The following is a 27,968-nucleotide window of genomic DNA, read 5'->3' as shown; positions in this document are numbered from 1 at the left end:
ATGGACAGGGATTATATGGAATTGGGATTTTACGAACTGGAATAATCTGGGATAAACTGGACTGGGATTATATGGATCAGGGATCCTATGGACTGGGGAAAAATTAAGAATGTGATCAAATAGGGACTAGGACAAGGATAAAATAGAATGGGATGAAATAGGGAATGGGATCAAATAAAGATTGGGACTGTATGGACTGGGATGAACTGGACTGGATTTATATGGAACTGGGATGCCATGGACCGGGATAAAAAAGCGACTGGGACCCTGTGGAATGCGATCCTATGGATTGGAACCATACAGCCCGGGATAACCTGGCCTGGGATCCTACAGACTGGGACTGCACAGACCGGGACCACAGGGATCAGGAGCAAACAGACTGGGATAAACAGGAATGAGGTGACATGGACAGGGATCCTACAGACACGGACCGGACAAATCCCAGCACAAACTGGGATGGCATGGAACACAGGGGGTGAAGGAGGAGAGTGAGTAGGGCTGGAAACAGGAGAAGGAAATGGGGAAAGGGAGGAGGAGGAGGGGGATGAAGGAGGAGAAGGAGGTGGGGATGGCGAGGAGGAGAAGGATGGAAGGGAAGGGATGAAGGAGGACAGGCAGGAGGGGACGGGACACAGGAGGAGGAGGAGGAGGAGCGATGGAAGAGGAGGGATGAGGGAGCAGAAGGCGGTGGGCACAGAGAGCAGGAGGAGGGGGAAGGAAGGGCAGGGAGGGAAGGGCAGGGATGCAGGAGGAGCGGGAGGTGGGCTCAGGGAGGAGGAGGAGGAGCAGGGGGGATGGAAGAGGAGGAGCGGCAGGAGGAGGAAGAGGAGGGACAAAGGCGGATGGAGCGGAGCCGAGGGGATGGCGCGGTGGAGCCCTGCCTGAATTCGCAGCCCCCACGTGTGGGATCATCGCCCCCATCCCGCAGGTGAGCGGGGAGGGGCAGCTCGGGCCAGATCTCCTGGGGGGTGCCGGGGCTGGGTTTTTTGGGGCGTGTTTGGAGAAGGAAGAAGTGCGAAGCGGAGCGGAAAAGGCCCCTCGGGGGGACTCCTTGGAGCCCCTGCGGCCCCGAGCGGAGAAGAAGGGCAGAAGGGAGCCCGGGAGCCCGAGCAGCCCCGGCAGCCCCGAATGGGGAGAGCCAAGAGGGGGGAGCTTTTGGGATGGCCGGGACTGCCGGCAGCCTGGGGAGGGCGGGCAGCGAGGAGAAGGGGGACCCCCAATCCCAGCGTGACCCCCGCAGCTGGGACAGGGGGGAGCCCCGAAGAGCCGAGGGGAGGGAGCAGGGACGGGGAGTGTTATGAGTGAGCACAAGAGGCCATCCGATCCGATTAACAGAATTTATTTAAATTCATTTAATTGAGTATATGAAAGCAAAGCAGCGCTGCGCGACAGAGGGGAGCCACAGCTCCGCCAAACTGCCGCGCTTGTGGTCCCTTAGTTCGCTCTTTTATCTTCCTCCTTAGTTCACTCGTTTCTTCTGCACAGTCTCATTCTGTTGCTAGGTGGTCGTTTTCTGCCTCCTGATGGTCATGGGATGAAGGCTGGTTGTCTTCCTCACAGGTGTCCTTTGATCTGGGGATTCTCACAGTCTCAAGAATACGTGTTATCTTAGAAATGCGTGTTATCAGTTAAGCAATGCAAAGCCTATTGCCTACTACCGCTGTAAAAACTTAGGAATGCGTGTTATCAGCAATTCACAGCCTATTGCCTACTACCTCTGTAAAAACAAATTTGCTTACATTATATCCTTGAAACAAATTAACATCTGCAGCTGCATCGAACAAAAAGGTCACCCTTCTCTTACAATTTCCCCCATTCCCTTTTATCCTTCTTTTTATTCGTTGAACCGTATTAATTATTTTCTGCATAAGTGCAACATTCTTCTCGCAAGGCAACGCAGAGCCCCCCTTATTGTAAAAATAATAGATCAAGTCTCCGTCTATTTTGTAACACAACCTCAGAGAGGGACCTGACTGATTTTACTAACCCATCTATGGCCTTTTCGATTCTGCTCAAGTCTTCATCTACGGATACCCGTAAATTTTTCATACCTTGTTATTGATTTACTAGGGAGGCTACCCCCGTTCCCACTCCAGCTCCACCCACACTAAGCAAGACTGCTACCGTTAATACGGTGAGTGGTTCTCTTTTGACTAGATGGTGTTCGGGAGTTATTTGATGCTCTAGTACATACTCCTTTGGGTGATAAGATATGCGAGGGACAATTAACACCTGTACACAATAATCTGAACTTTCATTGAAAAGCCTTATGGATAAGCAAGGGGTGGTTTCGAGTGTATTACATATCCATTTGGTGTTAGGCGCCGGCAGGAGCCATTCTGCCGGTTTATCTTTTCTCTTGATGCTGATTGTCGTCTCACACAAGTGTTGCATTATTGCGGGTACTTTTCCTACACATTTCCCTTTCCCTCTTACTTGTGCTAGGGTTATTCCTGGGGTGCTATCTTTTCCCTGTTTCCACAGACATTCTCTTGGGTTTGTCCCATTAATTCTTTTGGTTTTGGCAGAGGATCCTATCGCCTCATAAAAGGGTGGATTCATCATGTAACAGAGCCAGCAACCCTCTGTCAGGTTTGGGTATGTATAGTTTAAAACGCCGAATGTGGCTTGCATTATTTTCCACAAGGTGGCATGTTCGGGTTTAGGAGCACCTGGCTCATCTATACTAATGTGGTTGGTAATAACCTCTGTCTCCGTGTAGTTGATTGTTTTAGTTTTAATGTCACTTATTACTTTGTTGGGTCCAATTGGTGCTGGGTCATAGGGAATAGGTTCTTTTTTTTTTTTTTTTTTTTTAATAAGTATTAGGTTTCCCAAATCGTGTCCCTCTATCCAATGCCTAATTCCCCATGTCTTTCCCAGCAGCCACCCTGGGTCATTTGGATGAGTAACATTGAGGTATACGAAAGTACAGTTCCCGAGTAAATTCTTCCCTGCCCATGGCCATTCTTGTGGCTTTACACATCCAGCTGGTCCATATCCCACCCTTAGGTATTTATCTGACCCTCCCCCCGGGGCCCATGCTGATGCTATTGTCTCACAACCCCAATAACCACAGTAGTAATGCCCGGGGAGGTTACAATATGACCTCCCCGAATTTGAAGCAGGGCACTTGTCAAATTTAACAGCCGCCCACAGCTTGGATTCTTGGTCATGTTACATACTCCAGCTTTAAAGCTTGGTGCCCCGGGGGTTATCACAGTCTGCAGGTTGTAACGAGTATCATGATTTTCCCACCTACTTAATGTCCATTTAAAGGGTTCATGGGTTTCAGTAGCAACACTTTGGAGAGGAAAGCATATCATCACAAACGCAAGAATCTTTAGGGCTGAGTAGTACGCACTGCAGGGGATGCTGCTTATCACGCCCAATTTCACATTCCCACTTTTTCTCATTCCCACTTTTTCTCATTCCATTGTCACCATTCCCGTGCCTATGGTGGTCAGTGTTTCTTCTTAAGATTTGGGAGGGTCCCTCATCCCCACTAGCTACCTCTCTGTCTCGCCTGTCAACTTGGTTGCTACAAGCTACAGGGTAGGCCATCTTCTTGACAGCAGAGATATTCTTCAGGGGCGGGATTATTTCCTCTCTCCCACTTCAACCTCCGGGAGTTCCAATTTTTCTCATTTAATTGTGGGGTGTCATACCTAAGCCCTTTGACCAGTCTGCGACACTTGACCTGGACTATGTCCGTAAGAAATGGACTTGAAAGCTCGTTGGAGTGGTAGCAATGGAATTCAGGGTTTATTCCCTTCACAAAAATTCTCCACCACTCGGGAGATTCCTTAGTCAATTCCCGAGTGGCGACCTTATAATTCAATATTTCAGAGGTCAACTTGCGTTGTTCTAGCCAGCAGCGTTGGCACACACTTTTTGGAGCCCTCCCCTTTCTACAGTGAGCCCACCACAGCCCTTTACAAATTTTACAAGAAAAGCAAGCAAAAGGGTAACAATCACAATCTAACCAGCTACATTTTACTCTAATATCTTCATGCTCGGCATGGCCCTCCCCTTGCCAAGGTCTCTGCTCCTTTTCGAGTCGGATGGGCCGATAATAGGGCTGCTGAGCTAAATCTTCTAAATTCTTACAGTATCCTGGGGGTTTTGTTTCTCCTATCAGTTGTGTTTGCAATCCCCAGTCATTCCTGACCCAAATGTCTCCGGAACTGGCAGTGTCCATTAAAATTACTTGAGAGTTCTCTTTACTGTTAGCTTCAAATCCCCTGGCTTCCCATCAATCTTCCAGCTCGTCTCTCTGGAAGTTGCATGGAATCGAGTTGGGTCCACCGGCCCCTTTATTCTGCTAGCATGGGTCCATCCCTTTTCTGCCGTACAAACTGCGGAATCAGTGGTGATTAAAACCAGATACGGTCCGTCCCACCTTGGGGTGATTGAATCTTCCTTCCAGCTTCGGATGAGAACCCAGTCGCCGGGTTGTACCTGGTGTAATACAAGATCTAATGGTGGTCTTTGGGCCCACATCCCCTTTTCCCATAACTGTTTCTTGTATTTCATTAAAACAGTTAAATATTTGTTAATACTTTGGTCAGTGATATTAGGATTAGATTGAACTTTCTCCAGGGAGTAGGGCATTCCATACAACATTTCAAATGGGGAAAGCCCTATGTCTGCTTGTGGTTGAGTCCGAATATTTAATAATGCTAGTGACAGACATTTTATCCAAGATTACTTAGTTTCTAGTACCAATTTAGTGAGTTGTTTCTTAATTTCTCCATTCATTCTTTCCACCCTCCCTGAACTCTGGGGGTGCCAGGGAGTATGTTGTTCCGATTTTATGCCCAGGGCTTCTGCCAGCAGCTGTGTTATTTTTGAAGTAAAGTGGGGGCCCTTATCGGAGTCTATTGTTTCTGGGACCCCATACCTGGGTATTATTTCCTCTAGCAGGGCCTTTGTCACCGTTCGGGCTGTCTCTCTAGCGGTGGGGATTGCTTCCACATAATGTGTTAGATGATCTACTATAACTAAAAGATATTTTACCCTCCCCACTTTGGGAAGCTCAGTAAAGTCCACCTGTAAATTTGTAAAAGGCCTCTTTGCCACTGGTCTCCCTCCCAAGGGTGGCTTCCTTAAATTCTTCCTATTTACACATAAACAGGTTGGACAACCCTTAGTAATACTTTTTGTTAGATCATGGAGACCCACAGTCATGTAATGGGTGGCAAAGTGGTCTACCAGCCCTTGAGCGCCCCAGTGTGTCTTCTGGTGTAATTTATTAAGCATCTGCTGGGCTACGGCCCTAGGCAGAACCTCCCTCCCATCCTTCAACAGCCACTTCCCCGATTCTTCTTTTATCCCCAATTTCGCAAGTTTCTCCCGCTCTTCTACAGTAAATACAAGCTTCTCCTGGGTGGTCAACCCAGGATTCTCTGGGGTATCTGTAGGATCCCTCCCAGCTCTCTCGCTCAAGGTCAGTGCCTCGATAATTGCAGCCTTCTTCGCTTCATGGTCCGCCGCGTTGTTACCCCTACTCCGGTAATCCATTCCCCGCTGATGCCCTTTTAAATGAACTACAGCTATCTTTGCAGGGCCTCTCAAGGCCTTCAGGAGGGCTACTATTAATCTCTGATGCACCAGGTCCTTTCCTTGTGAATTCACGAGGCCCCTTTCCTCCCATAATTTCCCAAATGTATGTACTACCCCGTACCCATATTTAGAATCTGTATAAATGGTTCCCTCTTTTCCCTTTAATAATTCCAAGGCTCTTAGGATGGCGTATATTTCACAGGCTTGGGCTGACCATGCTTTGTCTAGGGCTCCGGACTCAATTACTTCTAGGTCAGGTCCTCCTATTATGGCATACCCTGATTTTCTTTGGCCCTCTACTACTCTGGATGATCCATCTACAAACAGTTTTTCTCCAGTCTCTAACTCCTCCTCTTCCAAGTCAGGTCTAATTTTAGTTTGCTCTTCTATAGTGATCACACAGTCGTGAGTCAGTGGGTCAGTCTCTGGCTCTCCGAAGAGGAAGGAGGCTGGATTTTGCAATGAGGTGATTTCTAAAGTGAAATTAGGGGTTTCTAATAAAATCCCCTCATACTTTAGGAGCCTGGCATCAGATATCCATTTGTCTGCTTTTTGTTGCATCACACTCCGCATGTTATGTGGAGTTAATACCTTCAGGGTGGCATTAAAGGTGATCTTCCTTGTTTCTTCTACTAACGCTGCACAGCCTGCAATTATTCGTAAGCAGCCCGGCCATCTCCTACTTACAGGGTCTAAAATTTTAGATAGATATGCAATAGGTTTCTTTTTCCCCGCCCAGTCCTGGGTAAGTACTCCATAAGTTACCCCATCTGTAATATTGACAAATGAAAAGAAGGGCCTCTTTAAATCTGGGAGGCTCAGGACTGGAGCATGGACCAGAGTTTCTTTTAATTCTTGGAATTTAGATTTTTCCTCTTCTGTCCACTTAAGGTGCCCATCTTGGGTAAGTTTTTGATACAGAAATCTTGCCTTCCCGCTATAGTTTTCAATTCCCTGCCTATAATACCCTGTAAGTCCTAATATCTGACGAATTTGTCGTTTATTTTGCGGTAAAGGCAGGGATAGGATTGCTTGTACTCTATCTGGATCAATTTTCTTCTCTCCCTTTTTCAAATAATGTCCCAGGTACCTAACTTCCTCTTCCACAAATTGTAGTTTTGCTTTAGAAACTTTCAATCCCTTCAGCCCCAGGAAATTTAATAGTTTGACACTTTCTTTCCGGACTTTGTCTTCTTCTTTACCTGCTATTAACAAATCATCCACATACTAAACTAGCTTTACCTCTGGGTCTGTTTTATAATCTTGCAAAATTTGTTCCAGGGCTTGCCCGAATAAATTGGGAGACTCGGTGAACCCCTGAGGTAACACTGTCCACCTGAGTTGCTGTCGCCTCCCCGTATCAGGGTCCTTCCATTCAAAGGCAAAATAGTCTCGACTGGATTCGTCCAGAGGGCAGGCCCAAAAGGCATCTTTCAGATCTATGACACTATACCACTCGTTTTCAGGTCCCAATTTACTCAAAAGGGTATAGGGGTTTGCCCCTACTGGGAACCGAGCTACGGTTCGCTTATTAATTTCCCTAAGGTCATGCACCAGCCGATAGGATCCGTCTGCCTTTTTAACTGGGAGTATGGGGGTGTTAAAAGGCGACAGACATGGTTCCAATAATCCTTTATTTAGTAATCTTTCAATTTCGGGTTTCAATCCTTCCCTTCCCTCTAGTGAAATAGGGTACTGTTTTATTCTCACCAGGACCTCAGGGTTTCTGATCTTTACCGTGAATGGAGTCATATTCAATTTGCCCACGGTTCCTGGATTGTACCATACTTCAGGATTTATTTTCTCTTCATTTTCCAATCGGAGAGGGCAGAGCCTGATTTTCAATTCCTTTTCTACCACTTCGATTTGAATTCCCAATTCAACAATTAAATCCCTTCCCAATAAGTTGTAATCTGTTTCAGGGACTAATAAGAAGTCACCCACCCCCATTTTAGTTTCTGATTCTACCATTACATCTTTAATAATTTGTACTTCAAATGGTTCCCCTTTTGTCCCTACTACCATGGCTGTCTGTTTTGACAGGGTACAGCCTTGGGGCAGGAATTGAATGGTAGATCTTTCCGCCCCTGTATCGACCAAGAATTCTATTTCCTGGCCTTGGGGACCCACCTTTAATTTTATCAAGGGCTCCTTTTGATGTCTCCGGGTCCCCATAAAGTAGAGCCCCTGACCCCCCCTAGTCGGCCTTGAATTCTTTCTCATCTCTAAGCCGCACCCTGCACTCCCTCTTGAAATGTCCCTTTTTGCCACAGTAATAACAAGTCTTTTCTTCCGTTTCCCCCCCCCTTTCTTTATTACCCGCTTTGTCTCGAGTAAACTTCTTCTGTCCTGTCTCTATGCTCCTACTTTCCCTTACCGCAGCAACCATCATTTTAACTTGCCTCTTCTGACTCTCTTCCTCTCTCCGGACGTACACTTTCTGCGCCTCCCGCAGCAGCTCTGCCAAATCCCTATCCTGCCAATCCTCCATCTTTTGTATCTTCTTCCTAATATCGTCCCAAGACTTAGATACAAAATGCACTTTTAATATTGCCTGCTCCATTGGATCATTCGGTTTTAATCCTGAATATAATTGGAAGTTCTTTCGCAGCCTCTCCAGCCACTCAGTGGGTGTTTCATCTTTCCTCTGTCTGTCATTGAATGCTTTATTGATGTTTTGACCCCTGGGGACCGATTCCCGAATACCGTCAATTATTATGGTTCGGAAGTCCCGCATATTGGCCCTATGAGCCTGGTCTTGGTTATTCCAAATAGGATTTTGAAGAGGCCACTTAGTGTCAGCTGGGTGTTGAGCATGTGCCGGCTGGGCATCCCAGACCCGCATCCCAGCTGCCCTAATCATGTTCTTTTCTTCAACCGTAAATAGGATATTCAGTATGGACTGCAGTTCTTCCCAAGTGTATATATTGGGGCCCAAAAATTGATCCACTCTTTCTGCCACACCTAAAGGATCCTCTAATAAGTTTCCCATCTCCTTCTTGAAATCTCTCACATCTCCCGAGCTCAAGGGAACAGAAATGAATCCTATTCCTGATTGTGGCCCCCCCATGGGCATTTCCCTCAAGGGAAACAGTTTGCCTTTTGCCCTGCTCCGGGTGACTGGACCAGGCTGCTCGGAATCTGAGTCAGACTCATCATCCGATGAGGGGAGAGGGGGTGCTCGTGGTACAGGAGGAACATAAGGAGGTGGGGCTACTATCAGTTCCTCTGGTCGTCCCTTTCTTTTCCCCTTAGGTTTTTTGGAAAGTTTGAACACAAGCATCTCCGGTCGGCTCACCCAGATCTTGGCATAGTCACTCTCCTCCGGGTTAGGGGGTTGTTTAGTGCTCACCCAGATGTTTAGAGCTTGTCTAACCCATTCCTCTGAGGACCCGAATATGGGCCAGAATGCATTTTTGGAAACTTCCTTCCCTCCCCACACTTCTATACAGTAATGTATCATTTTTGCTTTATCCTTCCCCCTCGTTCCTGGGAAGTGTTCCCAATTGGTCAACCTGAACCCCAGGGGACTGTCCTTAGGAACCGAAGGGAGTTTTACCCCCACTGGGGAGGGGGATTTACTCTTCCCCTGCCCCATTCCTCCGGAGTGCCTTCTAACACACACAGATAATCAAATAATCACAATCGCTTCCCCTGGTTCGTGGCCCAGGCCCTCGCAGGCTTTGGGAACCGCACTACTAAGGGTTCACGTTCACTTGGGGAGTCCGGCTGCCGGCTCCCCTCTCATGCAACTCACACACTCGCCACACTCCGGGATCCCGACCCCGCCCGAACGGAACCCTCATACTTATGCGTCCTGCGCCTTCGTCCGGACTTTGTGCACAAAATTTAAGGGGTATCTTGGGCCCGCTTCCCTTTCTTTGCTTTCCTCTCAAGGCTTTTGGGTTCGTCGGTCGGGATGAGGACAAGACCCCCAGTCTAAGTCCGCTCAAAAGAGCGGAGTGGTGGCGCCTCTCCCAGAGAGGGGTCCTCCAAATCCACGATCCGAGTCACGGCACCAAATTATTATGAGTGAGCACAAGAGGCCATCCGATCCGATTAACAGAATTTATTTAAATTCATTTAATTGAGTATATGAAAGCAAAGCAGCGCTGCGCGACAGAGGGGAGCCACAGCTCCGCCAAACTGCCGCGCTTGTGGTCCCTTAGTTCACTCTTTTATCTTCCTCCTTAGTTCACTCGTTTCTTCTGCACAGTCTCATTCTGTTGCTAGGTGGTCGTTTTCTGCCTCCTGATGGTCGTGGGAGGAAGGCTGGTTGTCTTCCTCACAGGTGTCCTTTGATCTGGGGATTCTCACAGTCTCAAGAATACGTGTTATCTTAGAAATGCGTGTTATCAGTTAAGCAATGCAAAGCCTATTGCCTACTACCGCTGTAAAAACTTAGGAATGCGTGTTATCAGCAATTCACAGCCTATTGACTACTGCCGCTGTAAAAACAAATTTGCTTAAATTATATCCTTGAAACAAATTAACATCTGCAGCTACATCGAACAAAAAGGTCACCCTTCTCTTACAGAGAAGAAGGGCAGAAGGGAGCCCGGGAGCCCGAGCAGCCCCGGCAGCCCCGAATGGGGAGAGCCAAGAGGGGGGAGCTTTTGGGATGGCCGGGACTGCCGGCAGCCTGGGGAGGGCGGGCAGCGAGGAGAAGGGGGACCCCCAATCCCAGCGTGACCCCCGCAGCTGGGACAGGGGGGAGCCCCGAAGAGCCGAGGGGAGGGAGCAGGGACAGGGAGCTCCTGGGAGGCTTTTTCAGGGCTGGATCTCGGTGTTTGGGAGGTTCTTATGGAGCCCAGGTGGCCGGGGACTTCTCGAGATGGACTGGCACAGAGGGAGCTTCCAGCTAATCGTGCCCATCCCTTGTTTTCCCCAAAGCAGGAGTTCCCATTCCCAGCCCCTGGGAGGCTGTGAGGAAGAGGAAGAGCCTCTCCTGGTCCTTCCTCGCCCCGAGCAGGAGCCGAGGATGGAGAGCAGGGAGGACAAATCCCCGCGGCAGAACCTGGTGGAAGAGGCCGTTTTGAGCGGCTCCACGGCGCAGGAACCCGACGGGGAGGAAAAGCCCCGGAGATCCCGCACGAGGAGGGGCTGCAAAGGCAGATCACGGGGATCTGAGGGGGAAAGAGCCACCCTGGGCCGGGGAGGCGGCCGGAGACGGAGCCAGAGCTCGGAGCTGGGGGACCCTGAGCAGCTCCGTGATGGGGAGAAGCCCCACAAGTGCTCGGAGTGTGGGAAGGGATTCAGGTGGAGCTCAGAGCTGACCAAACACCAGAGGATCCACACTGGGGAGAGGCCCTATGAGTGTGGGGAGTGTGGGAAGAGCTTCAGGCAGAGATCCCACCTCTTCTGTCACCAGCTGATGCACACAGGGGAGAGGCCCTACGAGTGTGGGGAGTGTGGGAAGAGCTTCAGATGCAGCTCCAGCCTGATCAAGCACCACAGGATCCACATGGGGGAGAGGCCCTACGAGTGTTCCAAGTGTGGGAAGATGTTTCACACCAAGTCCTGTCTCCTCCGGAACTATCTGGTTCTCACGGAGGAGAGGCACTTCTTCTGCCCCGTCTGTGGGAAGGGATTGAGGGACAACTCCACCCTCATATCCCACCGGCGCATCCACACTGGGGAGAGGCCCTACGAGTGTCCCCAGTGTGGGAAGAGCTTCAGGATGAGATCCCACTTTATCCGGCACCAGATGACCCACACCCGGGAGAGGCCCTTTGAGTGTTCTGAGTGTGGGAAGAGCTTCAGATGCAGCTCCTACCTGATCAAGCACCAGAGGACCCACACTGGGGAGAGGCCCTACGAGTGTTCTGAGTGTGGGAAGAGGTTTCAGACCAGAGGCAATCTCTTCCGGCACTATCAGAGTCACACTGGGGAGAGGCCCTACGAGTGTCCCCAGTGTGGGAAGGGATTCTCACAGAGCTCTAACCTGACCCGACACCAGCGGAGGCACCGGTAAGGGAAGCCCTGCGAGTGCCCCGAGTGCGAGAAGAGCCAAACTCCATCCCCCACGGGAGGAGCCACACTGGGCACAGCCCTGGTGACCCACATTCCCTGTGATCCATTCTGGGAACTGTCCTAGGGTGACATTATGATGCTGGTATCCCCAGTCGTGTGTTCTGTTTTTGTTTGATATTATGTTCTGTGCTTTCAGAACTGACTCTGAAAGTGAAGGTTTGTTTTGTCTTGTTATGAGCCAGCTCACCTCCCCTCATGGTGTGTTGTCTAGAAGAGGCTGGTGCTGCCTGGCTGGTTTTTGCTTGCTTTGCCTTGCTTGCTTGCTTCTGCTTTTGCCTTTGCTTTTGAGTTAGTTTAGCTCAGCAGTCCAATTCTTTCCCTGGACTGTTTTTTTTATCTTTCCCTTTCCTGAATGTCACTCCAAGCTGCTCCGGAGTGGCACCTGGGAAACATCGAGGAGCACCCAGAGCCTGCGCTCTGTGATCTGCAGCAGCCATCCGCAGTGCCCAGAGCAATCCCCAGCGCCCAGACCCGGCGGCCACTCCCAGGAGGGACTTTCTGGATTTGTCATCTCTCCAGAGTGCTGAAAGAGTTCTCTTGTCATCTAGTGGTGTTCATTTCTTTGGTGCTGGGGAGGGTTTTGTTTATTAAACAAACAGGTTCTTTTCCACTTCAATATGAGAAAATTCTTTTCTAACGAGGTGAGTGGAGAGAGGCCGTGGGGATTTGTTTTCGGGGCGTTCTTTGCACAGGTTTTTATCCCAAATTTGCCCTAAGTTAGGACAGGGACACACCTGGCTCCTTCTCCTTTTATGATGACCTGAATGTATTTCTCTTCTCAATCTCTCTGTGCTCCAGAAGCCAAGAGGGATGGCTCGTTCACCTCAGATCCACTCGCAGCCCACTGAAAACAAGTGAATTTTAACCCTCAGAGACTCAGTCCCACCTCAAATTTCTTGTTCCCGTCTCAAAAAAAACCTCAATCCCATGCCAAACTCACTCGATTCCAGAGCTGCCAGGGTGAGATGGGTTTGGGAGGAGATTGGGAGAAGTGGGATCCCAATTCGGAGCGGCGGGATGGGGATTGTGTGGGGCTGAGTGGCTGGGATGTATTTGATAGCAAATGAAACTTTCATATTGTTATGTATAGTAAATATAACTCACGCCATTCCTTGTATGAAATATGGAATATTGGATGCTTGTTAAATCATGCCTGTTGTATTAATTCCTCCCCCCCTTTTTGTAGGTGAGTCTTGAGTGTATACTGGAACCTGATTTACAAGTAAACACATGTGGCTGGGCCGGGAGATGGGCCATTGTCTGCTGATGGTCTGTGCTGATCGTCCAAGATGGATATCATGGAAATACTCAGACAGATCCATGTGAATGAAGCCTTCCCCTAAACGCCCAACATTTAATTTTTCTCCTCATCACCAAAAAGAAATCCTTATTAACATATGGACTCCGAATAGAAGAAAGGACTGATTGCTAAAACCTTGGCCTCCGGCGGAATTTTCCCTATAAAAACCGCCTGTGCCAGGATGGAAGTGTGTGGGCATAGGGGAAAACCTCTGCTGAGGCTGACTCCTTGTTGCACACCCAGGGTCGACCCCGGGCTCGGCTCTGTCCTTTCCGTGTGACTGACTAGATGGAATCTGACCGCAAATAAAATGATTTTTATTTTTAATCTGGCTGAATAATTTCTCATTTATAACAATCTTGGTGACCCCGACGTGATCTGGTTTGGGGGTATCCGGGAGTTCCCCTATCCTTGATCCGGGCGGCGCCCCGCTGATTTCAGCGGCCGGACAGGACTGAGGAACTCCACGGAACCAACCAGATTCCGAAAACAGCCGAAAAGCCACGTTAAGGAAAGGATATAAACGGGCCCAGAGCTCTCGGAACTCGGAGCTAAATCTCCGAGGCTGCAGCAGCAAACTTTCACTCATAAAATCAACGTGCACGAAGAACCCACGCGGGAAAAGGAGCCATGAGTATGGCGTGGTTGAGTGGGGCGTGAGTGGGTGTGTGTGTGAGACGTGACATAGTCACGGCGCGAGTTCGGACCCCAACGAGCCGCAGTTCCACTAGCCCGAGAGGGAGGTGGTCGGCCACGGGGGAAGCGAAAGGATTCCGGTATACTCACAACACGCATACGACCTGAAACTCGGGGAGTTACGGGGATCCACCCACGGACGGGTCGGGGGAGGGAAGGTACGTTCTCGTGGATTCGAGAAACTGGTAAACCTCACTGGCCCCGGGCTCCGGGAGCCCGACAAAAAGGTAAAAGAGAGCTCGCTGTTCTTCCAACTGAAAACCCACGGACCGGTTCGCCGTGAGGTAACTAGGTTGGCAAGTTTCGGTCGGGAATAGATCGGTTTAAACACTTGGTAAAGACTCGGTCCGGGACAGGACCAAAATACACATTTTAGCACGCGGGTTGCTGACTTCTTGGAACGGCTTACAGACAGTGACTTAGAATACGGTAAGGAAAACTTTTAAATATGGGACACGGGAGCAGTAAAATGGCCCTTGGGTTAATGTTTTAAAAAGGCTGCGCAGCCCCGTGCAGCCGCAGGCAGCGTGGCTCTGCAGTCTTTAGAACCCGCGCGGCAGCGGCAGAGGCGGCGGTGCCGGATCAGAGGGAGCGGGGGGCTCTGCCTGCCCCTGCCCTTCGCAGCGGTGCGGAGCGGCTTTGGTTTCTCCATTGCGGGAGGGGGAGAGGGCTCCGACCTACCCCGATAGTGGCGGGGAGCATGGCTCGGGCTTCCCTGACACCCATGGGCGGCGGGGGGAGCCCGGCTCGGGCTTCCCTGACACCCATGGGCGGCGGGGGAGCCCGGCTCGAGCTTCCCTGACACCCATGGGCGGCGGGGGGAGCACGGCTCGGGCTTCCCTGCCACCCATGGGCGGCGGGGGGAGCCCGGCTCGGGCTTCCCTGACACCCATGGGCGGCGGGGGGAGCCCGGCTCGGGCTTCCCTGACACCCATGGGCGGCGGGGGGAGCCCGGCTCGGCCACGTAGCATGAGAAGTCTCCGTTCCTGCAGGCGGCAGTTTTAAAAGCAGCACAAGCTGCTGCTGCTCTGCAGGGTTGAAATCTAAGCGCGTTTCGCATCTCAACCACAATTTTTAGAAATCAGTAGTGAATTTGTTTTGTTGCTAGTCAGTATAAAGTTGTGTTGTGCATTTTACGCCTAAAATGAGAATGGGACCAAACTATTACAATATGTAGATGACTTATTGGTAGCTGGCTCTAAGGAGGAAGAAGTCAGGGCTGGAACCATAGCTTTATTAAACTTCCTATGAGGACAAGGGTTGAAAGTTTCAAAGTCTAAATTACAATTCACTGAACCTGAAGTAAAATATTTAGGGCACTAGTTAACAAAACGGAAAAAGAAACTAGATCCAGACCGGGTGGCAGGAAAATTGCATTACCCTCTCCTAAGACAAAAAGAGAAATCGGGCAATTACTGGGACTTTTGGGCTTTTGCAGACAATGGATCGAAGGATACAGTGAAAAGGTAAGGTTTTTATATGACAAACTTACCACAGACAGACTTAAGTGAACTAAAAAAGGACGAAGAGGGTTACCAAGGATTGAAAGAAACCCTCATAGCAGCTCTATAACTCTCTAACATAAAAAGGCCGTTTCAGCTCTTTGTGGATGTTAGTAACCACACTGCCCACGGGGTTCTGACCCAGGACTGGGCAGGGGCCAAGAAACCAGTCGGTTATCTATCCAAGCTCCTGGACCCTGTCAGCAGGGGGTGGCCCACCTGTTTACATGCAATTGTGGCAGTGGCAATATTAGTAGAAGAAGCCAAAAAGGTAACATTCGGGGCTTCATTAACCATCTACTCCCCCATAATGTAAGAAGCATCTTGCAGCAAAAAGCTGACAAGTGGCTGACAGACGCCAGGCTTCTGAAATACGAAGCCATCCTAACCCATTCCCAGGACCTGGAGCTAAAGACTACCCCGGCACAAAATCCTGCCCAATTCCTGTTTGGGGCAGTCCCAGGGGACCCCCTCCATAACTGTGCTGAAATTATAGAATTACAGACCAAAATACGACCAGATTTAGAAGAAGAACTCGAAGAAGGGAAAAATGGTTTGTGGACGGTTCTGCAAAAATTGTGGAAGGTAAAAGAAAGTCAGGATATGCAGTCATAGACGGGAAGACGGGAAGGGTGGTAGAATCCGGGCCCCTGAGTGCAGGGTGGTCGGCTCAGGCCTGTGGGCTGCATGTTGTATACAGGGCTCTACTGGGACTTGAAGGGAAAAAGGGAACAATTTTCACTGACTCCAAATACGCATTTGGGGTAGTACACACCTTTGGAAAATAGGGGGTCTGCTAAACACACGGGGAAAAGGGCTAATTCATGAAGAAATAATTAGACAAATCCTAAAAGCCATCAGGGGACCAGAAGCTATTGCTGTGGTCCATGTAAAGGGACATCAAACTGGGATGCAATTCAGGACTCGAGGAAACAATTTAGCCGACAAAGAGGTAAAGAGTGCTGCTTTGTTAAAACTGAGTACCCCAGAACTTGGGAAAGGAAAAGCTCAAGAATTCCCCCACCACCCCTCTGAAAAAGAGATAAAGGCTTATCAAGAGATGGGGGGACGGTTAGAAGAAGGTAAGTGGAAGCTATCAGACGGGCGGGAATTGTTATCAAAGGAATACACCAGGTAAATTTTAAAAAGATTACATCAACAAACACACTGGGGGGCCCGAGCTCTGGCAGAACAATTCCTAAGATTCTTTGGCTGCAGAGGTATATACAAATTGGCTAAACAAGAGGTACAGGGGTGTATAATTTGCAGAAAAATAAATCGAGCAAACTCCCAAAGGTCAACAATGGGGAGTCGCCCAGCAGCTTACCGGCCTTTTGAAAGGGTCCAGGTAGATTTCACTGATCTACCTAAGGTCGGGAGATACAAATTCCTACTAGTCATAGTGGACAAACTAACCCACTGGGTAACCACGATAGGGGTTAGTAAGCTACATTGATTCAGACCAGGGAACACATTTCACATCAAAAATTATTAAGCAATTGGCAGATGCTTTAGGCATTCGGTGGGAATACCACACCCCGTGGCACCCCCAGAGCTCAGGACAAGTTGAGAGGATGAATCAAACACTAAAAGCCCAATTAGCCAAATTGATGTTAGAAACAAGAATGTCATGGACAAAATGCCTCCCGTTGTCCTTATTAAATATAAGGACTATGCCTCACTCTGAAACAGGACTTTCACCTTTTGAAAAGTTATACAGGATGCCTTATACCCACAGTATGCCTGTAGGGCATCCGAGATTAGAGGATAGAAAAATACAACCATACCTAATAGCATTAAATAAGAATCTTGAAGAATTGTGAAAGCAGGGGGTGATCACGCAGCACAGTCCTCTTGGCTTCTCCATACATAAAATACAACCTGGGGACAAAGTGCTTGTGAAAGCATGGAGGGAATCTCCATTAACGCCTCATTGGGAGGGACCCTTCATTGTTCTTTTAACCACAGATACTGCTATAGGAACTGCAGAAAAGGGGTGGACACACGCATCAAGGATAAAGAAAGTCGAACTCCAGGATCAGGCACCAGAGTGGAAAATCACCTCCCGCCCTGGAGATATGAAGATAACCCTGCACGGGCAAAGTAACTGACTGAAAACATCCCAATCAAACTTTCTGGGCCAGAGTGTAACTATTATCCTTTTTGTGTGCTTCCCCTATGAATACTGTTAGACTGCTCCAACTAAGTGGGTTATGTGGGAGTGCTTTGAGCAGGAGTTAGAGCTGACTATCCTTTTTCTGGTGATAGCCACAAGGCTGAGATTGTTTCAATTAAATTCAATATTCTGATGTTTTCCCATATTAGAATGGATTAAGGGAAAAATTACTTGGAAAACTAAAATTATGATTGTTGAGTGTCATAGGTTGAACAACGCGCAGGCTCTGCTGAACTACACCAGGGAGGCATTTCTAAACAGGTCTGCAGCTCAGCCTGAGCATGAAACCACAGACGAAGATTCCCGCTGCCAAGAAGATGGTTTGCCCCGCCGCTGGAAGCACCCCAGTGGGCGCTGGGAACGGCAGAGGGATCCTAGCAGTGGGAGTAATCCTGGTGAGCCTGAGCCTAGCCACGTGCCTCAAGGGGGAACTTGGGGATCAATACCCAGAGAAGTTATCCCTCACCTCATGGGACTGCAGCAGGGGTAAGCCTAATTAAAAATATCTTGAGACAAACACTCAACAGGGGGTATACAAATTAAAGGGGAAATAAAAAAAAAAAAAACAACAAAAAACGCCAAACATACCATAAAAACAGACAGTCAGCTCATCAACTGCATCAAAAGAGCACAGGGAAATCTCAATTCCAGTTTATAATGAATGTAACTGTACTGGATGGGTCGTGGGGATACCAAACCCCCATCTATTTAAATCACTTAATAAAGTTGCAAGTTGTAGTGGAGATTGTATCCAATCACACTTCAGGTAGTCTTTTGAATTATTATCCCAGCAACACTCTCAAATGAGGGCTTTTGTATATCAAAATAGGATAGCCCTTGATTACTTACTAGCTGGAGAAGGAGGTGTGTGTGGAAAATTTAACAAATCTCAGTGCTGTGTAGAAATAGATGATTATAGAAAAACCATTAGAAATCTAACCACAAAAATTAAACAAGTAGCCCATGTTCCAGTACAAAAGTGGAACTCGCTTCTCGCAGCATCTTGGTGGGATCATTTGTTTGATGGGGCTTGGTGGAAGAAAATAATTTTCTTCATTTTATGTTCAATAACAGGAGTCATATTCCTACCCTGTCTCATCCCCTGTTTTATAAGACTCATCCATTCCGTAGTACAGGGGATGCAAATAGCAGCTTTACCCACAGACCCAGAAGCTGCCCTTGGAAAAACAAATCAAATACCAAAAATAATGACACTGGGAGAAGAAATTCCTCACAGCAGGGTGGCTGAGGCTCTTGCAAAATTTGAAAGGCAAATAAAGGGAAAAGAACAAAACTACAAAATTTACCAAGATATTCCAGATGTAAACTAAAAGCCAGTCTCAAGGTAGTCAAGACACTACCTTGAGAGTGAATAGAGGTAGAAATTAAGGCGCAAATTAATGAGTTAATATAGAAGGTGGGGGATTGTTATGTGTAATAAATATAATTCACGCCATTCCTCGTATGAAATATGTAATATTGGATATTTGTTAAATCATGCCTGTCGTATTAGTTCCCCCCCCCCCTTTACAGGCGAGACTGGATGTATATTGGGAACTGATTTACAAGTAACAGGATGTGGCTTGGCCAGGAGATGGGCCATGTCTGGGCTCCAGGTGTTGATCATCACGATCATCAGTGCTGATCGTCCAAGATGGATATCATGGAAATCCTCAGACAGATCCATGTGAATGCAGCCTTCCCGTAAACTCTCACCAAGAATTCAACTACTCCGGACATTGAATTATTTCTCCTCATCACCAAAAAGAAATCCTTATTAACATATGGACACCGAATAGAAGAAAGGACTGATTGCTAAAACCTTGGCCTCAGGCGGAATTTTCCCTATAAAAACCGCCTGTGCCAGGATGGAAGTGTGTGGGCATAGGGGAAAACCTCTGCTGAGGCTGACTCCTTGTTGCACACCCAGGGTCGACCCCGGGCTCGGCTCTGTCCTTTCCGTGTGGCTGACTAGATGGAATCTGACCGCAAATAAAATGATTTTTATTTTTAATCTGGCTGAATAAATTCTCATTTATAACACCAGTATGGTTCCAGGATGATCCCGGTACGGTGCCAGTACAGTCCCAGTCGCTCCCAGTAGGATCCCAGTAGGATTCCGGCAGAGCCCAGTCCCTCCCAGCGCTGCAGGGGAGGAGGAGCGGGAGGGATGAAGGAGGAGAAGGAGGTGGGGATGGCGAGGGGGAGGAGGAGGAGGATGGAAGGGAAGGGATGAAGGAGGACAGGCAGGAGGGGACGGGACACAGGAGGAGGAGGAGGAGGAGCGATGGAAGAGGAGGGATGAGGGAGCAGAAGGCGGTGGGCACAGAGAGCAGGAGGAGGGGGAAGGAAGGGCAGGGAGGGAAGGGCAGGGATGCAGGAGGAGCGGGAGGTGGGCTCAGGGAGGAGGAGGAGCAGGGGGGATGGAAGAGGAGGAGCGGCAGGAGGAGGAAGAGGAGGGACAAAGGCGGATGGAGCGGAGCCGAGGGGATGGCGCGGTGGAGCCCTGCCTGAATTCGCAGCCCCCACGTGTGGGATCATCGCCCCCATCCCGCAGGTGAGCGGGGAGGGGCAGCTCGGGCCAGATCTCCTGGGGGGTGCCGGGGCTGGGTTTTTTGGGGCGTGTTTGGAGAAGGAAGAAGTGCGAAGCGGAGCGGAAAAGGCCCCTCGGGGGGACTCCTTGGAGCCCCTGCGGCCCCGAGCGGAGAAGAAGGGCAGAAGGGAGCCCGGGAGCCCGAGCAGCCCCGGCAGCCCCGAATGGGGAGAGCCAAGAGCGGGGAGCTTTTGGGATGGCCGGGACTGCCGGCAGCCTGGGGAGGGCGGGCAGCGAGGAGAAGGGGGACCCCCAATCCCAGCGTGACCCCCGCAGCTGGGACAGGGGGGAGCCCCGAAGAGCCGAGGGGAGGGAGCAGGGACAGGGAGCTCCTGGGAGGCTTTTTCAGGGCTGGATCTCGGTGTGTGGGAGGTTCTTATGGAGCCCAGGTGGCCGGGGACTTCTCGAGATGGACTGGCACAGAGGGAGCTTCCAGCTCATCGTGCCCATCCCTTGTTTTCCCCAAAGCAGGAGTTCCCATTCCCAGCCCCTGGGAGGCTGCGAGGAAGAGGAAGAGCCTCTCCTGGTCCTTCCTGCCCCGAGCAGGAGCCGAGGATGGAGAGCAGGGAGGACAAATCCCCGCGGCAGAACCTGGTGGAAGAGGCCGTTTTGAGCGGCTCCACGGCGCAGGAACCCGACGGGGAGGAAAAGCCCCGGAGATCCCGCACGAGGAGGGGCTGCAAAGGCAGATCGCGGGGATCTGAGGGGGAAAGAGCCACCCTGGGCCGGGGAGGCGGCCGGAGACGGAGCCAGAGCTCGGAGCTGGGGGACCCTGAGCAGCTCCGTGATGGGGAGAAGCCCCACAAGTGCTCCGAGTGTGGGAAGGGATTCAGGTGCAGCTCTGCTCTGATGGTGCACCAGAGGATCCACACTGGGGAGAAGCCCTACGAGTGTGGGGAGTGTGGGAAGAGCTTCAGGCAGAGATCCCACCTCTTCTGTCACCAGGTGATTCACACAGGGGAGAGGCCCTACGCGTGTTCCAGGTGTGGGAAGAGGTTTAAGAGCAGAGGCAATCTCTTCCAGCACTATCCGGTTCACACGGAGAGGCCCTTCTGCTGCCCCGACTGTGGGAAGGGATTCAAGAAGAACTCAGCCCTCATCACCCACCGGCGCATCCACACAGGGGAGAGGCCCTACGAGTGTGGGGAGTGTGGGAAGAGCTTCAGCCAGAGCTCCCAACTCCTCAAGCACCAGAGGACCCACACTGGGGAGAGGCCCTACGAGTGTCCCCAGTGTGGGAAGGGCTTCCGGGTGAGATCCCACTTTATCCGGCACCAGAGGACCCACACCGGGGAGAGGCCCTTCGAGTGTTCTGAGTGTGGGAAGAGCTTCAGCCGCAGCTCCAACTTGATCAGGCACCAGGTGAGCCACACAGGGGAGAGACCCTACGAGTGTTCCAAGTGTGGGAAGAGGTTTCAGACCAGAGGCGATCTCTTCCAGCACTATCTGGTTCACACGGAGGAGAGGCCCTTCTGCTGCCCCGACTGCGGGAAGGGATTCAAGAGCAAGTCACAGCTCGTCAAACACCAGAGGATTCACACCGGGGAGAGACCCTACGAGTGTTCTGAGTGTGGGAAGAGGTTTCAGACCAGAGACAATCTCCTCCGGCACTATCTGGTTCACAAGGACGAGAGGCCCTTCAGCTGCACCGACTGTGGGAAGGGATTCAGGGACAACTCAGAGCTCATCCAGCACCAGAGGATTCACACCGGGGAGAGACCCTACGAGTGTTCTGAGTGTGGGAAGAGGTTTCAGACCAGCTCCTGTCTCCTCCGGCACTATCTGGTTCACACAGAGGAGAGGCCCTTCTGCTGCCCCGACTGTGGGAAGGGATTCAGGAGCAACTCTTCCCTCATCTCCCACAGGCGCATCCACACTGGGGAGAGGCCCTATGAGTGTCCCCAGTGTGGGAAGAGATTCTCACAGAGCTCTATCTTGAACAAACACAAGGAGAGGCACCGGTAAGGGAAGCCCTGCGAGTGCCCCGCGTGCGAGAAGAGCTAAACTCCATCCCCCACGGGATGAGCCACACTGGGCACAGCCCTGGTGACCCACATTCCCTGTGACCCATGTTGGGAGCACGCCTGGCTGCTTCTCCTTTTCTGTTGGCCTTCATTTGTTTTCTCTCCTCAACCGCTTTGCGCTCCAAAAGCCAAGAGGGATCACTCGTTCACCTCAGATCTTCTCACATCCCACTGAAAACAAGTGAATTTTAACCCTCAGAGACTCAATCCCACCTCAAATTCCTTGTTCCCATCTCAAAAAACCCTCAATCCCCCGCCAATCTCACTCGATTCCAGAGCTGCCAGGGTGGGATGGGTTTGGGAGAAGATGGGGAGAAGTGGGATCCCAATTTGGAGCGCTGGGATGGGGATTGTGTGGAGCTGGGTGGCTGGGATGTATTGGATAGGAAATAAAACTTTCAGACTTACTGATTTCTTTGCCGTTCATTTCCAGTCCATGGCAGTTCTGTTTTTCTCAGTGCCACCTTCTCAGCTCGTTGTGTTTGTGTCCTCCATTTCCTCCCACCTCTCTTTCCCTGCTCTGTTTCTCTCTCCGTGTCTCCCTTGACCCAGGGACCTCCAAAAACCCTCCCCTGATTTAATTGCCCCAGGATCCACCAAAGATCCTCCCCTGATTTAATTGACCCCTCCCCTAATTTAATTACCCCCAATGACCCGCCCCTGATTTTTTAGTTATTTAATTTCCCAATTATTTTTTTAATTCTTAGTTCAGGAGCTGAAGTCGGAGACCAGCAGTGAAATGTCTCTGTAGGATTTTGCTCCGCTTGGTTTTCAGCCCCTTCTCAAGAGCTTTGCCTTCGAGGACAAAGGGAACGTCTTTTCCTGGCTGGGAGCTGAAATTCCAGACCTCTGGAATGTGTGCAGGGCCATATGGACTGGGATCAATTAGGGACTGGGATCAAATATGGAATGAGATCCCATGGACTGGGATGAAATAGGGACTGGGATAAATTAGGGACTGGTATGAAATAGGGACTGGGATAAATTAGGGACTGGGATCCTACAGACTGGGATTGTGCAGACTGGGATCAAATATGGACTGGGATCACCTATGGACTGGGATAAAATAGGGATTGGGGCCCTACAGACTGTGATACACTGGACTGGGATTATATGGAACTGGGATCCTATGGACTGGGATAAACTGCACTGGGATTAAATGGAATTGAGATACTATGGAACGGGATAAACTGGACTGGGATTATATGGAACTGGGATCCTATAGACTGGGATAAACTGGACTGGGATTATATTGAACTGGGATCCTATAGACTGGGATAAACTGGGAGAAACTGGACTGGGATCCTATGGATCTGGGATCCTATGGAGAGGGATGAACTGGACTGGGATTTTATGGAATTGAGATACTATGGAACGGGATAAACTGGACTGGGATTATATGGAACTGGGATCCTATGGACTGGGATAAACTGGACTGGGATTATATGGATCGGGGATCCTATAGACTGGGATAAACTGGACTGGGATGATATTGAACTGGGATCCTATAGACTGGGATAAACTGGGAGAAACTGGACTGGGATCCTATGGATCTGGGATCCTATGGAGAGGGATGAACTAGACTGGGATTAAATGGAATTGAGATACTATGGAACGGGATAAACTGGACTGGGATTATATGGAACTGGGATCCTATGGACTGGGATAAACTGGACTGGGATTATATGGATCGGGGATCCTATAGACTGGGATAAACTGGACTGGGATTATATTGAACTGGGATCCTATAGACTGGGATAAATTGGACTGGGATTATATTGAACTGGGATCCTATAGACTGGGATAAACTGGGAGAAACTGGACTGGGATCCTATGGATCTGGGATCCTATGGAGAGGGATGAACTGGACTGGGATTTTATGGAATTGAGATCCTATGGAACGGGATAAACTGGACTAGGATAGCCTGGAACGGAATGGAATTAAATAGGGACGAGAACCCTATGGACTGGGATTATATGGATCTGGGATTTTATGGACAGGGATTATATGGAATTGGGATTTTACGAACTGGAATAATCTGGGATAAACTGGACTGGGATTATATGGATCGGGGATCCTATGGACTGGAATAATCTGGGATAAACCGGACTGGGATTATATGGATCAGGGATCCTATGGACTGGGGAAAAATTAAGAATGTGATCAAATAGGGACTAGGACAAGGATAAAATAGAATGGGATGAAATAGGGAATGGGATCAAATAAAGATTGGGACTGTATGGACTGGGATGAACTGGACTGGATTTATATGGAACTGGGATGCCATGGACCGGGATAAAAAAGCGACTGGGACCCTGTGGAATGCGATCCTATGGATTGGAACCATACAGCCCGGGATAACCTGGCCTGGGGATCCTACAGACTGGGACTGCACAAACCGGGACCACAGGGATCAGGAGCAAACAGACTGGGATAAACAGGAATGAGGTGACATGGACAGGGATCCTACAGACACGGACCGGACAAATCCCAGCACAAACTGGGATGGCATGGAAGAGAGGGGGTGAAGGAGGAGAGTGAGTAGGGCTGGAAACAGGAGAGGGAAATGGGGAAAGGGAGGAGGAGGGGCAGGGATGAAGGAGGAGAAGGAGGTGGGGATGGCGAGGGGGAGGAGGAGGAGGATGGAAGCGAAGGGATGAAGGAGGACAGGCAGGAGGGGACGGGACAGGAGGAGGAGGAGGAGGAGCGATGGAAGAGGAGGGATGAGGGAGCAGAAGGCGGTGGGCACAGAGAGCAGGAGGAGGGGGAAGGAAGGGCAGGGAGGGAAGGGCAGGGATGCAGGAGGAGCGGGAGGTGGGCTCAGGGAGGAGGAGGAGCAGGGGGGATGGAAGAGGAGGAGCGGCAGGAGGAGGAAGAGGAGGGACAAAGGCGGATGGAGCGGAGCCGAGGGGATGGCGCGGTGGAGCCCTGCCTGAATTCGCAGCCCCCACGTGTGGGATCATCGCCCCCATCCCGCAGGTGAGCGGGGAGGGGCAGCTCGGGCCAGATCTCCTGGGGGGTGCCGGGGCTGGGTTTTTTGGGGCGTGTTTGGAGAAGGAAGAAGTGCGAAGCGGAGCGGAAAAGGCCCCTCGGGGGGACTCCTTGGAGCCCCTGCGGCCCCGAGCGGAGAAGAAGGGCAGAAGGGAGCCCGGGAGCCCGAGCAGCCCCGGCAGCCCCGAATGGGGAGAGCCAAGAGGGGGGAGCTTTTGGGATGGCCGGGACTGCCGGCAGCCTGGGGAGGGCGGGCAGCGAGGAGAAGGGGGACCCCCAATCCCAGCGTGACCCCCGCAGCTGGGACAGGGGGGAGCCCCGAAGAGCCGAGGGGAGGGAGCAGGGACGGGGAGCTCCTGGGAGGCTTTTTCAGGGCTGGATCTCGGTGTTTGGGAGGTTCTTATGGAGCCCAGGTGGCCGGGGACTTCTCGAGATGGACTGGCACAGAGGGAGCTTCCAGCTAATCGTGCCCATCCCTTGTTTTCCCCAAAGCAGGAGTTCCCATTCCCAGCCCCTGGGAGGCTGCGAGGAAGAGGAAGAGCCTCTCCTGGTCCTTCCTGCCCCGAGCAGGAGCCGAGGATGGAGAGCAGGGAGGACAAATCCCCGCGGCAGAACCTGGTGGAAGAGGCCGTTTTGAGCGGCTCCACGGCGCAGGAACCCGACGGGGAGGAAAAGCCCCGGAGATCCCGCACGAGGAGGGGCTGCAAAGGCAGATCGCGGGGATCTGAGGGGGAAAGAGCCACCCTGGGCCGGGGAGGCGGCCGGAGACGGAGCCAGAGCTCGGAGCTGGGGGACCCTGAGCAGCTCCGTGATGGGGAGAAGCCCCACAAGTGCTCGGAGTGTGGGAAGGGATTCAGGTGGAGCTGTGCTCTGATGGCGCACCAGAGGACCCACACTGGGGAGAGACCCTACGAGTGTGGGGAGTGTGGGAAGAGCTTCAGCCGGAGCTTCAGCCTGATCAAGCACCAGAGGATTCACACAGGGGAGAGGCCCTACGAGTGTTCTGAGTGTGGGAAGAGGTTTAAGACCAGGGCCAATCTCTTCCAGCACTATCTGGTTCACAGAGAGGAGAGGCCCTTCTGCTGCCCCGACTGTGGGAAGGCATTCAAGCAGAGCTCCACCCTCATCACCCACCGGCGCATCCACACTGGAGAGAGGCCCTACGAGTGTGGGGAGTGTGGGAAGAGCTTCAGATGCAGCTCCAAGCTGATCAAGCACCAGAGGATCCACACTGGAGAGAAGCCCTATGAGTGTGGGGAGTGTGGGAAGAGCTTTACCCAGAGCTCCAGCCTGATCAAGCACCAGAGGATCCACACTGGGGAGAGGCCCTACGCGTGTTCTGAGTGTGGGAAGAGGTTTAAGACCAGAGACAATCTCTTCCAGCACTATCTGGTTCACACAGAGGAGAGGCCCTTCTGCTGCCCCGACTGCGGGAAGGGATACAGGAGCAAATCAGAGCTCATCAAGCACCATAGGACCCACACTGGGGAGAGACCCTACGAGTGTGGGGAGTGTGAGAAGAGCTTCAGATGCAGCTCCAGCCTGATCCATCACCAGAGGATCTACACAGGGGAGAGGCCCTATGAGTGTGGAGAGTGTGGGAAGAACTTCAGCCACAGCTCCAGCCTGATCAAACATCAGAGGACCCACACAGGTGAGAGGCCCTACGAGTGTTCTGAGTGTGGGAAGAGGTTTCGGACCAGCTCCTGTCTCTTCCAGCACTATCCGGTTCACAGAGAGGAGAGGCCCTTCTGCTGCCCCGACTGTGGGAAGGGATTCAGGGACAACTCCACCCTCATCTCCCACCGGCGCATCCACACTGGGGAGAGGCCCTACGAGTGTCCCCAGTGTGGGAAGAGATTCTTAGTGAGCTCCCACCTGAAACGACACCAGCGGAGGCACCGGTAAGGGAAGCCCTGCGAGTGCCCCGAGTGCGAGAAGAGCTAAACTCCATCCCCCACGGGAGGAGCCACACTGGGCACAGCCCTGGTGACCCACATTCCCTGTGATCCATGCTGGGAACTGTCCTAGGGTGACATTATGATGCTGGTATCCCCAGGCGTGTGTTCTGTTTTTGTTTGATATTATGTTCTGTGCTTTCAGAACTGACTCTGAAAGTGAAGGTTTGTTTTGTTATCAGCCAGCTCACCTCCCCTCATGGTGTGTTGTCTAGAAGAGGCTGGTGCTGCCTGGCTGGTTTTTGCTTGCTTTGCTTTGCTTGCTTGCTTCTGCTTTTGCCTTTGCTTTTGAGTTAGTTTAGCTCAGCAGTCCAATTCTTTCCTTGGACTGTTTTTTTTATCTTTCCCTTTCCTGAATGTCACTCCAAGCTGCTCCGGAGTGGCACCTGGGAAACACCGAGGAGCACCCAGAGCCTGCGCTCTGTGATCTGCAGCAGCCATCCCCAGTGCCCAGAGCAATCCCCAGTGCCCAGACCTGGCGGTCACTCCCACGAGAGACTTTCTGGATTTGTCATCTCTCCAGAGTGCTGAAAGAGTTCTCTTGTCATCTAGTGGTGTTCATTTCTTTGGTGCTGGGGAGGGTTTTGTTTATTAAACAAACAGGTCCTTTTCCACTTCTCCCCCATAAAATTCACCCCTAACCAGGTGAGTGGGGCGAGGCCGTGGGGATTTCTTTTTGGGGGCTTCCTTGCACAGGTTTTTCTCCCATATTTGCCCTAAGGTAGGACAGGGACACACCTGGCTCCTTCACCTTTTATGATGACCTGAATGTATTTCTCTTCTCAATCTCTCTGTGCTCCAAAAGCCAAGAGGGATCGCTTGTTCACCTCAGACCCACTCGCATCCCACTGAAAACAAGTGAATTTTAACCCTCAGAGGCTCAGTCCCACCTCAAATTCCTTGTTCCCATCTCAAAAAAACCCTCAATCCCACACCAAACTCACTCGATTCCAGAGCTGCCAGGGTGAGATGGGTTTGGGAGGTGATTGGGAGATGTGCGATCCTGATTTGGAGCAGCGGGATGGGGATTGTGTGGGGCGGCGTGGCTGGGATGTATTTGATAGCAAATAAATCTTTCATATTTACAGATTTCTTTGCCGTTCATTCCCAGTCCGTGGCAGTTCTGTTT

General features: G+C 51.0%; 1 protein-coding gene across 1 annotated transcript; it reads left to right on the top strand.

Moving 5' to 3' along the window:
• Nucleotides 1–510: 510 nt before the first annotated feature.
• Nucleotides 511–26,939, top strand: LOC144247722 (uncharacterized). The gene is given in 4 exon segments (XM_077789168.1): nucleotides 511–928; nucleotides 10,462–11,532; nucleotides 20,651–21,811; nucleotides 25,679–26,939. Coding segments are annotated over 4 exon segments (3,516 nt in total). The 5' UTR covers nucleotides 511–794; the 3' UTR covers nucleotides 26,829–26,939.
• Nucleotides 26,940–27,968: the final 1,029 nt, after the last annotated feature.

The sequence above is a fragment of the Lonchura striata genome, chromosome 31, assembly GCF_046129695.1.
Source record: "Lonchura striata isolate bLonStr1 chromosome 31, bLonStr1.mat, whole genome shotgun sequence".
NCBI classification, from domain to species: domain Eukaryota; kingdom Metazoa; phylum Chordata; class Aves; order Passeriformes; family Estrildidae; genus Lonchura; species Lonchura striata.
This window is presented reverse-complemented; position numbering and strand designations above follow the sequence as displayed.